The 13,221-nt window shown below is 35.3% G+C and overlaps 1 protein-coding gene across 1 annotated transcript; it reads right to left on the bottom strand.

Annotated features, from left to right (window-relative positions):
* Positions 1 to 346: 346 nt before the first annotated feature.
* LOC115953040 (eukaryotic translation initiation factor 3 subunit A-like) lies at positions 347 to 12,592 on the bottom strand. Its single transcript, XM_031070472.1, has 14 exons — positions 12,357 to 12,592; positions 10,355 to 10,432; positions 8,635 to 9,116; positions 7,524 to 7,739; positions 7,000 to 7,368; positions 6,870 to 6,899; positions 5,912 to 6,139; positions 5,653 to 5,814; positions 3,391 to 3,612; positions 3,085 to 3,291; positions 2,803 to 3,009; positions 2,173 to 2,253; positions 1,587 to 1,788; positions 347 to 1,262 (listed from the first exon to the last, which is right to left on the bottom strand). The coding sequence occupies exons 2-14, from the start codon at positions 10,398 to 10,400 to the stop codon at positions 787 to 789; spliced, it is 2,928 nt and encodes a 975-aa protein (XP_030926332.1). The 5' UTR covers positions 10,401 to 10,432; positions 12,357 to 12,592; the 3' UTR covers positions 347 to 786.
* Positions 12,593 to 13,221: the final 629 nt, after the last annotated feature.

Genomic DNA, 13,221 nt, shown 5'->3' with positions numbered 1-13,221 from the left:
ATTCTTCTAAGATGATATTAGGTCAAAATACTACTAGATTAATTGCACCACTTTCAATGTCCAAGAAAATATTCAAATTCTCGAAGAGATCTAGATACCTTTATTTATCAAAAAAAATAAGCTCACACTTTAGCAAGAGAATAACTACACCTACAATATTTTCACAACACTTTCATAACAAATTATAAGTGGTAAGTTTATTGGCTCTAATTTAAATCTATAGCTTAAACTACTTTTTTGTCCATCCATAACAACCTACTATTTAAAATTTCTTGTAAAAATATTGTGAACATAACATTTTTTTTTTTTTTTTTTACCCATAATGCCAGCAAAAAATACGCCAATCTGACCAGGTCAAAATTGAAACCTTGAACAATAGTAAAACTGCTCTAAATAAACCATTTAGAGTAGTCAAACAACGAGTCCCAACAATCAACATACAACCTGTAACAAGAGTCACAGCTACAACCACAATTGGCATCACGATGTATAAGATATTCTGGACAACTATTTCCTCATCAAGCTCACATGGAGTTCTCATTGCCACACTTCAAAATTAGATCCCGCAATTATCCGAGGGAACGTATGCATTGAGCATGATGGGAACAAGTTATATTTAATTAAAAATAAATCTAAATGGGAGGGAAACAAACAAACGAAAAAAACAACCAAAAGTTGCGAAAAGAACCAAAATGCTTAAGAAGCAAATGCCCAGCTAGAACCACAACCACATTTCGGCAGCAAAAGTGCAACTGTTAAACCCTCCAAAGCTGCTTAAATTTAAATTCAACGTTCAGAGCCACGAGTAGGGATCCTGGATGATGACCATGTTGACCTTGAGCCACCACCCCCACCAAAGGAGGATCCACCAGAGGATCTGCGGTCATCACTGCGCCACCTGTCACCTGCTTGAGTCATTCGATCATCCTGTCTGCTACCCCACCGATCAGATTCTGGGGGTGGGGCCTGGCCTGAGCTCTCTGATCCCCGCCTAAACCTGGGGACAAATTTTCCAGAGGATGGTGCAGCTGCTGCTGCTGCTGCAGCAGGAGCTGGAACAGCAGCAGATCCTATATCCAATGGGCGGGGTGAAGTAGGAGGTTGAGAAGGCTTTAAAGGTCCCTCAGTGGGTCTCCCCAAAAGTGCTTCTCTCCTTAACCTCTCTTTTTCTTCCAGCTCTCTCTCTCTTTGTCTCTGTTTTTCAGCAATCTCATCCAACTTTGCTTGGCGTTCAGCCTGCTCTTTCCTTTGCCTCTCAGCTTCTGGAAGTTCCAAAACAGCAAGAAACATACCATTAAAATATACCAAGAAAGATAAACCATTTGCACATGCACAAACAAATGAAATGTAGGATCCAATAATTCTTTGCATCAGGAAATAACTAGGTAATCAAAAATTACAACATCAAAAAAGTAGTTAGTTTCTTTACCATTTGGCTAAAATATCAAAGCAATTCACATATTATCTGATGATGACTGGAATGATGCCCTTTTTTTATCTTAAAACTGGAAGAAAACACAGAGAGAGAGAGAGAGAGAGAGAAGAGAAGAGAAGAAAGTTGTATGATTTGAACAAAAGTCTCTCACCTTCACGCTTCTGTGCTTCCTCCTCCTCACGCAATTTTTTCTGTCTCTCCTCTTCTAAACTCAAATAAAATTTCATTTTCCTCATCTTCTCTCTTTCTTGTCTCCTGGACATCAAAATTTGTGCGATCTGCTCCTCTCTCTCCCTTCTCAATCTGGTAAATTCATCCTGCCGGCGACTTACAACTCTTTCTTGAAATATTTCCTGCACAAACAATTTAAGATTCCATAGTTAGTCGAAGGTACAGCTGAAAACTGCCCAAATGTCATCGAGTAGACACATTGTCAGCCAAGTCTGTCCAGGTAAAGACTGTAAGCCATGTCATGAAACAGAAGATCAAATAAGAACATAAGAAACATGATCTGAAAAAAATTCCATGGTAAACTATGGGAGCTGATAAGTAGGAGTCCTCAAAATCACTTCCAAGACCCACTCTGTTTATAAGTGATATGTTGAGCAGTCTTTGAATTTTTCAAGTTAAAGTTCTCCAGATATGTCATTTTCTGTACTTTCCTATTCTCTGAAAAGGGCATAATGCACTCATGGGATTTGGCAAATGATTGCAAGTTAAGACAACCAGGTACTGACCTTATTGTTCTTAATGCGAGCCAGCCTCTCCTTCTCCTTTACCTCTTTATCATGGCGCTGTTTGCTAAGCTCAATCTCTTGCTGCAGAGTAGAACAGAACACCCAGTAAGTTTAACATCTGGGGTTCAATATAAATTTCTTTTGTTGAACAAAAACGAGAGGTGCCAACCAATTTCAAGCACATGATACAAATGTTACTATTTCACAGATTAAATAAAGGATACCAAAAGAAATAACATCCAAGCCTTACTCCCAAAACTCTGGGGACGGCTATTCCCAACGACTAATCATAGTCAACTATATGTATTCTTTTCCACAATTCTATCATATATCCAAAATTATACTCTGTTACCCCCTTAATTAGCATGTCATTTTTTAACTACCTATACTAATGTTATTTTAGGTCTTCCTCTATTTTGTTCATTTCTCAACTTGAATCAACACACTCACTCTTCCTCATTATTGTCATTAATTCCTCTCCTCTACACATGACCATACCCACTCAAGTGACTCTCTCTCCTCCTTTTCCTCAATAAGGTTAACCCCTATCTTTAAAAAATTCTTCATTTCAGGTGCCACAAATATGCAAGTAAGCAATCAGTTGAGATACTTTAGAGAATTTAAAATTACCTGTTGCTCGTGTTCATGTAGAGCCCTCTCTTCCACTAAACGCTGTTGATATGCAGCTTCAACCAGGGGAGCAGCCTCTTCTCTTTTCGCTCTCTCCAAATAATCCATAGTCTTTGCAAGTTTCTGCAATTTCTTTTCCATTTCCTGCCTTTCTCGGAGTTGCTCAGTCAAAGTCAACTCCATCACACTCTGCTTCGTAAGTTTTTCCTGTATACAGAAAATGTCAATACTTACCCCATCATATCCTAATGAGACATAAAACAAAACAATTCTTCAACTCACTCCCTCTATGCCTGTCTTCTTTCCTTTCCACTTAATTCGTTGTGAAGCTTCCTGAAGCAAAGCTTGGGCTTCTGCAAGGTCCCGCTCCTCTATTTCCCTGCGGATCCTTTCATTCTTCCTCTCCTCAAACTCAAAAGCCAGTCTTTTTCTTTCTGCTTCCTCAGTTATCTTCTGCAGTTCTATCCTCTTTGACTCTTCCAGACGTTCCTTTAAAGATGGAAAAAAAAAGGTTCAAATTTATTCACTTTAAAAATAATTAGATATCATGTTGTGAGCCATAAGCCAGAATATTAGTTTACAGATTACCTTCTCAAGAAGTTTGCGTTCTTCTTCTTCTTTGCGTTTCTCAATTATGGATTTTCGAGCAAGAACTCTCTTATGTTCCTTATCCACAGTTTCAGCTAAACTGGGAAGCAATTCACCAAGTTTTGAGGCATTCCTACTAGGAGGATAAATCATTGCCCTAGCTTTATTCAAAGTTTGTGCAAGGATGGTCAGGTGATCCCTTAGAATCTCAGACTCAAGGCCCTGAAAGCAAAAACAGACGCATGTAATCCAGATCCACGAGATGAACAATAGAAAGCCACCTTCATTTACAGAGGTAAATGTACAAATATTTGTATTATAGAAAGGCCCCCAAAAGCCTCTGATTGAAGAACAATTATTTAAAAATTAGTTCCATTAACTTCTGTCATAACCCTAAATATGCAAAAGACAAAAGGCACAACAGAATGTCTGGTGTATCTCAGCTGGAGGTGTAGATGCAACATGGAAACGTAGTCTGAATGGTGAACAAGAACTGGTGCATGCAAAATGCAAAAGCATAATAGAGCAATTTTTTACAGGTTACAAAAGACCCATCTTGAACCCAATCCTAAGGGTCAATCTAGGACGGTAAATGAACTAAGCTGTTTAAACAGATCCAACTCAACTCCGGAAAAAACATGTTTATGTTCTTTATTTAGAAAATGAGCCAAACTCAAGCCCAAGTTAGGCCCAACTATTAAGCGAGCCAAGTTCAAACCTAATAACCTATTCACAAATAAGCTCATGAGTAAAAAGGCTCAATTTTAAGTATATATGTTTATATGTTTATATGTATACATGTATAAAAATATACTAACATACTTGATATTGGATTGTGTGAGATAGTAAATAAGTTCATAAGATATAAAATTATTATTGTAATTTATTGATAACATAAATGGTAGTAAAGATTATTTATAATTTTTAACATTACAAGGTTGGTGAATCTAGTTCTTATAAGTTCATAAATGAAAATCATTCTATCTTATTAATTCCAAAAATATAATTTCAACCATAATTTAGTTATTCATTAGACCAGGGAAACCCTCATCGACTATTGCCTGGGAGCTAGGCGGCTAGCAGCACACTAAAGGTATACCTAGCCTTCTTCCCATGAACAAACTCACTATCATGGAGGTAAAAAAAATTATACCTGTGTTGTTTACCATATCAAGAAAAAGAATAAATTAATTAAATAACTCATGATCAAGCTCTAGCTTGCTTGACAAGATGATGAACCAAGCTTGAACATATGATCGAGTTTGTTGATGAGCTAAAGCTAGATTGTGATATACATTCCTAACTGCATCTTTTTTAAAATACTACGCAACCCTTGGATGACTTCTCAAAATCCTCCTAAAAAGAATGAACCACTTAAAGATTTTGAAAAAAGCTGAAGCACCATTGTTTTACCTAATGACATGCAGGTAACTTCTGCTTCCTAAAAGCTGAAGCACCCCTGGAAAAGCCCCACCTAATAGGGCCTAACAAGATGCAGTTGTTAAAAAAAGGCCTATAAATCAAGGCATCAGGGAATAATCAAAATTAAACTCACTAAAGCCTAAATAATACCTTAAACCTTAAAATAGACTCATATTTTCAAAATCATGAGAGTAAAGCGACTGAAGTCAACTCCTAACCCAAAAGAGTCCAATCAAGTACAACCTGGTTTGAACGGTAGTTCCAACTGTTGAACCTTTAACATAAGACTGCAGGAGTTACACCTACAGCCCATAATGTGAGCAAGAAACACAAAGTCCTCTACTTCCCTAACGACAAAAGGAGTATGGTCCTACTAATATTAGCAAATCCATCCAATCCACAATGGTTTTCACAAAATCAAATTGGGTGGAAACCATTGGGTTCCCAAGTGAACCTAAACTTTGCTGAACCCACATCAAATTTTACCAGCATTGTTACAGATTTTAATTATTTGTCAATTCTTTCTCTTCTGAATACCTAAAACAAGGGACTTCAATAAATTAAATTGAAAATTATAAATGAACGACGCTTGAGAAACTAGTGTGTATGGTTGTACATTGATCATTACAACAAAGATGACAAATAGAAAAGAGAAAACAAATAAATTTTACCCAAACTACCACCCATAAAACATCGCCATCTATACTGTTTTAAGAAATTTCAACCTAGCCACATTAAAAAGTTAACCATTTCTCCCATCATCACAATGTGGACACTTGTATTCAACTGATTGGGGAAGTATCATAAGCACAAAACTTGAGAGCACAAATAGAAGCTTACCGTATTATCAAACGTAACAATACCCTTCATATGGTCAACTTTTGCGGCCAAAAATTTATTCTTGACTGCATCCACAGATATCCTTTCCACAACAGAAAAATCAAAGAAAGGGATCATCCTAGACAAACTCTCAATCATCATTGCCTGGTACACTTGAGATACCTGGAAAGCAAAAGGGCAGTACAGTGACAAGCATGATGAGATGCACAAAAAATGGCAAATTTATCCCCAAAAAAAAAGAGGAAACAAAACAATGCACCTGCTGTAACAATCTCAAAGTCGTAAGCTTTTCCAGGGCAGGAACATATTGAGACAATTGTACTTCTGGGACAGAAGAAGCTGAAGAAAGCTTGCCACCAAATTTTGCAATTTTGGTTAACAAAGGCTGAACTTTTGATGCAAGATCTAGAGGGAAAAAGTCATGTTCTAGAAGATGGTAAAGGTCTTTCACTTCTTGAATTACACAAGACATTACACCTTTGGCCACCTGCAATGAAACCCATAATAAAGAACTTAATTGAGAACAAAATCATGTGAAAAATAATTGAAAAGAATTAGATTATTACAGCCTAGATTGTTTCCTCTTTAAAACTGATAAATTGAGGATCTCTTTATAACTGGAGGATGTATTGGAGGCAGATCAAAGAAAGGTACAAACATCATATCACATCACATATTCAAGCATGATCAAGCAGACATTTAAGCAGGGACAAGTCCAACCCACCAAAACAGAAACAAAGATCATAAGATAAGAATAACAAATAGGATAAAGATGTATGTGGTAATGTGGGACAACTATTTCTTTATCAATGTCAGCTGGAATCTATTTCCATGACTCAAAAGTAAATAAAAAGAAAATTCCAAGTGACTTTGTGATCAAGAGCTATAACCACAAGTGTATGGGCCATCTCAAAAGACTAAACAAAAAGGTAAATTGTTTACAAGCAGAGCATCAATTGATAACAAGCAGTCCCTATTCCCCACTCCCACCCCCAACCCCCCCAAAAAAAAAAAAAAAATTCTTGGAAAAAAACCCTATATATATAATAACATTATAAGAATCCATAAAACCGACATTCTAAGACTGAACAACAATAATCAAACAAAGTAGTGCACAAGAATATTTAAAACTTCACTTCATCCGCATCAGAAAGTGTGTAACATTTACCACAAGCAGACAACTAATAATTAAAAAGGAACAAAGAAAATCTACCTACCAGTTCGGAGAGAAGGGATGACCTTGAAAGCTGGAAGAACAATAAAGGAGCAGAAAGCAAGTAGTCAGAACTGGAAAACTGTATGTATCAACTAACATGAGACAAAATTCAATTACTTAATTTACATTACCACTTCTCTGCTCTCAAGTTTAGACTCAAGATTAAATCCTATGAGATTAGCCATCTTCAGGTTTCTCTCTTTCTCATTCTCAAGATCTGAATGAGATCCACTGTGGATGCGATCATAAGGCATCACTGAAAGAGCAGCCAAAACAACAGATGATGCTATCAATTGCAAATCCTTCTGGCTCAAGTTCTTATTGAAGCTTTTCTGTAATAAGAAAAGCCTGAACCATGCATAAGCATGATAAAGATGGCTAGCAGAAATCCAAAATATTTCAGTTAGCTTAGCATAATAAACAACCATCAAGGATGCCTTGGGCGTTTTCTTGACCATGAACATCAATCCATGAATGTCCTCAACTGATCGAAAGGCTTCCTGCAGAAAATACCAGGAAAATTATTACAAAAGAGACATGGTTTTTTGACCATGACAAATAGGTGAACTGTGTGCTAGTACTTCTTTGTTCACACTTAACAAAAACGTATAAAAACACATAATAGTTAAAAAAAAAAAAAAAAAAAAGGGCAAACCTGCCAGAGTTCAAGTTCGGTGGCAACTTTTAGCTGCTCAAATCTCGTGTCAAGATACAGTTGCAAGCTTTCAGGAGCTGAGAGATCAGGTCGGTCCCTCTGGTCTCGATATTTGTTGAGATTTGCCAAATGATTTCTTATGATCTCACACAGCCTGCGAAACTCTGTTGTTCGTTTGTATTGCTTACAAAACTGGAAAGCTCGATGCGCTGTCATCTACACAAAACATATGAAGCTTTATAAAGCCCATACAATCCACTGATATAGTTATAGTTCAGGGTATTGTGTGTACCAATATGATTTGCATAAACATAAAATTAAATTAAAACTAACCATATAACATATGAAAAAAAATGACAAAAGCAAGTAGTATAGCAGATATTTTCCTCCAAAAAGTTTGAATTTGTTGCTTTTCTGAGTGCTGCTAGATATAGTGGGAAAAAAGAAAATCACAACATTCAATTCAATATAAAATTTCTTTTCCACATATGCCTAAGAGCAGACTGGTGGTTTATCAGGTATATTAACCACTTTCCTCTTTCTTGAATTTGAACAGTTCATGACTGCTGATGATAGAAGCATACTAAATCACTGGCATTTAAAAAAAATCAATAAATAAAAAAGAACAGTCAATGGGGACTCCATCTTTTAGTTGCTGTTTAACCAGCCATTAAGCACTTTTACCAAGTCAACAAGACCTTTAATAACACATACCACACTATTACTTTGTCTAATGCCAAAACAATAGAAGAAGAAGTGCTAAATAAGTAACCATGCCATCATGTATCGCAAGCACAACTGTGACATTCTTAGCAATAAAGAGAGGAAAAATAAAACTAAACTTGAATATGATCACATTCACAAGAAGACTATGAATACGAGACACTATTTCACGATTGAAAGACTATATGTTTATCAAAATCTATAGCAGCAAACATAATAATCCACATGATGCAGTTATATATATAATAAGTCAAGATGTAGCAGTTATAAACAAATGAGCTGCCACCCCCCCCCCCCCCCCCCCTTTTTTTCCCCTTCCCCATTAAAAATTAGCAAAATGCAACTCCTAGCAACAACACTAACAAAAAAAAGGATTCTATTTGCTCACCGCATATAGTGCTTCCAATTTTGAATTGTTCCGTAAGATTTCAAGCACTGTTCTATACGTTTCCCATAGAAATTTAAACCATGGGGTCACAAGCTCTCGATCAGATCTATCTTTCCCTTTCTCTCCACTCACGTAGCTTAGCATTAAGTCTTCTGGTCTTTTATCTGCTTCTAGATCTTCAACATCAAGAGCTTCTTCTAAAGCTTGTGCCTGGCTACGAGCTTGCTCAGCTCGCTCAGTTGATAGATGCATGAAATGTTTGATTACCTCCTCCAAAGAACTAACATTTACTTGCTGACATATGATACGATATTGAATGAGTCCATCCTTGGCAAACCGACCTCTCCGCAAGTCTACACACAGCTCTATATACTTAAACATACTCCTTTCAAGTGGCTTTTGCCATGCTCTGTGTCTCCTTGAGGTGAAAAGGCCATGAAGTGTTTGCAATGCATCTTGCTTTTGTCCAACATTTATTAACTCTGCACCGTGAATACCAAAGTGGATCAGTTCAAGAATATAAAATATGACCAAGCCACAAATGAGTCCTTATTTGTTCAGTGAAGGCACTACATCAAGTGCTAAAATGCATACATAGCAGAAGAACTAATGCACTACAGAAGAAGAAAAGATGCATATCTCCAATTTCAATCGACAGGAACATGACAAAAAAGAGCTGAAGAGTCTATCAACTAAAAAAGGAAAAATTGCCAACCCATGTGGTATTCAGAAACACAAGTAGAAGTTATTTTAAGCTTGCAGTCAGGCCAAAAGAAAGGTAACGCAGGTAGCATGAATCCAATTTCACTTTTATTTTATATTATTTACATTTAAGTGTCGAGCAGTTCTATAATTTTCTGGTACCTGGATGTGGGTTGTAATATTTGTCTAGTAGGTCTTATTTTGGGGTTTGAATATTTTATTGGATTTTAGTTGTGAGTTTAGTCATTTAGTTTGGACTTAGTAATCAAAGCCCAAGGAGTCCGAGTCCTATTAGGGTTAGGTATTAGTCATCTATTTATATGTATGTAAGCTTTCTCTTTAGGGGGGAAATAATATGTTTTCTAAATTCTCACAGGCTATTAAGCTCTGTCTAAGATTTGTGTGATAAAATCTTCTTTGAGGTGTGATGCTAGGTGCAATGCTTAGGAAGTCTAGAAGCTTTTTTTTTTTTAATCCCTAAATCAGCAACTGGACCCCTAGCAACCAAACATTGATTTGTCATTTTTAAAACCCTAATATTCAAAACTTCGAAATCCTAAACTACCCATCAAAAAACCCACAGAAGACAAAGTACTGTTCAGATGTTAATGTTCACAGCCCTGGAACGGCAACTGAGACCTTCCCCTTTGTTTCATCCCCAAATCTGACTATTCTTTTTCACCATTAGAAACCCTACATTTTACTACTTACCAGCTTTTTTCCTACCAATCCCTAACCCTAATTCTTCAAAATCCTAGATATCCATAACCTCAAAATCTGATTTGGATTCCTCCTTGTCCTATGCCAAGGTATATAAATGATGATAAGGGGAAAATGGCATCCCATGAATTACACCATAAAACATACCATAAATAGTCTTGTTCTTTTGATTTTGAATATTTACCTATAGTTCCAAGCAATGCAGTGACACTTCAAGATAAAGATAAATCATTTAAAGAAATTATCCCAAAACAAGGTACTACCACATAGCAAACGCAAAATAATATCTGTCACTTACCTTCAGCTCGTTTCAAAGCATTTTCTGGTTTCGCAAAATTCGACATATCAATCAAATCGAGCAGATCAGATTCCTTGCCTGCTCAAAGGACAGCATAAAACATCAAATTAATAAAAGATCTAAATTATGTAAATTACATTATTACTTCAAGTCAAACAAACTCATGATCTACCAAAGAAAAAAAAAAAAAACAAAGCATCTGCACTGTTACCCCTGAGAAAGGAAAGAATTGTCTGGTTTAAAAGGCCAAGTTGATGACATCAATATTCACATGCAAAAGGGGGCTCCAGACAATTGATTTATGCGATCCATTTACCCCCCATCTTTGACATGGATGAATAAAAATATTACTGTAACTAAAATCAGTGAAGTACCGAGACCACTTTAAGAATATGTTACTTCATTGGTGGCTAAGAAAATTTTGGGAAATTGATTGTATACTATTGGAGTCTCTTTTTCTTGTTTTCTTTTACAAAAACTTCTTTAGCATTTTTTTTTTTTTTTTTTGATAAGTAAGAATAATTTTATTAAACAGAGACTACATCATGTTCAATGAACATAAACTACAGTAAAGAATTACAAAAAAATACAAAAGAATTATGTACAAAAGAACATAAAAACTTATTTAGCAATGTGAACTTAAGTAGAAACAAGTGGCAGAAAATTAGAACATAAGTGAGAGAGGAAAAAATTCATATAGAGGATTTCTGCCCAGACCATGTACCCCCAGGCAAGCAGGGGACAGATGTCATCACTACATAAAACTGCATAAAAGATGCTATATGCAGTTTTGTGGAGAAAACACAACATTTATTGTGTTCTTTAATTTATGTCTTTCAATCAAAAAGATATTCTAGATGTTAACTTAGCTATCTTATAATGGACGTGAAGTCACAGATCTTTGGGAAAAAGGATTTTGTTTGTGTTTTATTAGTATTTGATTATTCTTAATTATATTCACTTGCAATGTTAGACCATGATTTGATTCTGAAATTGAGTCTAGTAGTGGAGTGCGACGATGATAAAAATGGACTTAATAGTTAAATTATTTTGTTGTAGTGTCAATTTTGTGCAAAACTGCATAAAAGATGTCATCACTACAACAACTGCTTACAAAGTAAAACAAACCATTAATTTTTATTTAAGTGAATTAACCAAGAGATGAGTACATATAGCATCAACTAAGTCTGGCCATTTGTACTAATGAATGATCATGTAGCATTACGTTTACCAAAGCCTGCACTAGGCATACCCCAAATGATACATTGTGCAAATGATGCACAATGCCACTACCACACAGTCACTGTTGCTTGAAAAACTATCAGCATATGCGAGGGAAAAAAAAAAAAAAAAAACTTTACTCCAAATCCTAAGTCTTTGGTGTTAAATAATTTAACCATTAAGTCCATTTTTATCATGTGCACCCAAAGCGTATTCTTTGCGGGAGCCAACTAAAGTGGGATCATCATCACACTCCACTACTAGACTCAATTTTCAGAATCAAATCATTGCCTAACATTGCAAGTGAATATAACTAAAAATAATCAAATACTAATAAAACACAAACAAAATCCTTTTTCCCAAAGATCTGTGTCCATTATGAGATAGCTAAGTTAACATCTAGAATATCTTTTTGATTGAAAGACATAAATTAAAGAACACAATAAATGTTGCGTTTTCTCCACATATCGATTGGGATGAAAGTGTTGTAGATTTCACAGAATTAGATTTCTATATATATAAAATAAAATAAAAATTACAATTCTTTGAAATCCGAAACAAAACAAAACACACACAAACAAACAAAGGACTAATTGATGATATAGAGTGCATGTTTATCATGACCGAATCCGTAGATTTTTATTATTATTATTATTAATAATCCTAAGACTGGGTAGAGACAAATAGAAAACGCAGTATTTCGTAGCAATCGGATCAATAATTTAACGTTAATTATTTCAATTCATAGGTTTCACAGAGAGAGAGAGAGAGAGAGAGAGACCTGGGTTTACGCTATTGGTTTAGAGCAGGATGTTTTTACTGAGGCGCTTCTTCGTGTAGTTCTGTATGTCTGACGAGGTTGCCCTAAAACCCAACCGAAGACGATGAAAGGAATCGACAGCTTTTAGTTGCCTTTGTATAAATAAAGAAAAGATATAACCAGTTACTCCGAGCAGTGACCGATCCAGGGGTTTCATCCAAGAAAATGAAATTTTCATGGGCAAATTATATAATTTAACTAAAATTTAAGGATTTTTTTTTTTATCAATTTATAAAGTTTAGATAAATTAAATGATGATTTGTCAAGGGTTTTTTAAACCCATTCCACCATGGTGATTTAAAAAAAATATATATATATATATATATATATTCAACATAATTCAATCCATCATAGGTGTCTAACCCAACCCAACCCAACAATGATCAGGTTGATCCATGAGTTGGATAATTTTTTTAAAATACTATTATTATTATTATTATTATTATTAATAAAAAATTAAGCATTAGAACAACCCCACCACATATAAGATCAAATTTATAACCAGATAATCTTGAACATAACACCAAACCAACATAAACTATACAAGGAGAACATTTAGCATTTGGGTTTTATTTAGGAAAGTTGGCAAAAAAGTAAATAACAAAATTATATAATATCTTTTTTAATATATTTTTTAAAATTTAAATATAAATTAAATATAGACGGGTTGGGTCGGGTTAGATGGATTTGTGAATCTTATGACCCAAACCCAACCCGATCCACTATATTAAAAAAAGAAAAAAAATCTCACAACCTAACCCAACCCACCAACCCCTAAAAACCGACCTAACACGACAGGTTAGGTTGGATCGGGTCAATTTTGACG

Source organism: Quercus lobata, chromosome 7 (assembly GCF_001633185.2).
Source record: "Quercus lobata isolate SW786 chromosome 7, ValleyOak3.0 Primary Assembly, whole genome shotgun sequence".
Classification (NCBI taxonomy): domain Eukaryota; kingdom Viridiplantae; phylum Streptophyta; class Magnoliopsida; order Fagales; family Fagaceae; genus Quercus; species Quercus lobata.
The sequence above is the reverse complement of the archived record's forward strand: the minus strand, read 5'-3'. Positions and strand labels throughout refer to the sequence as shown.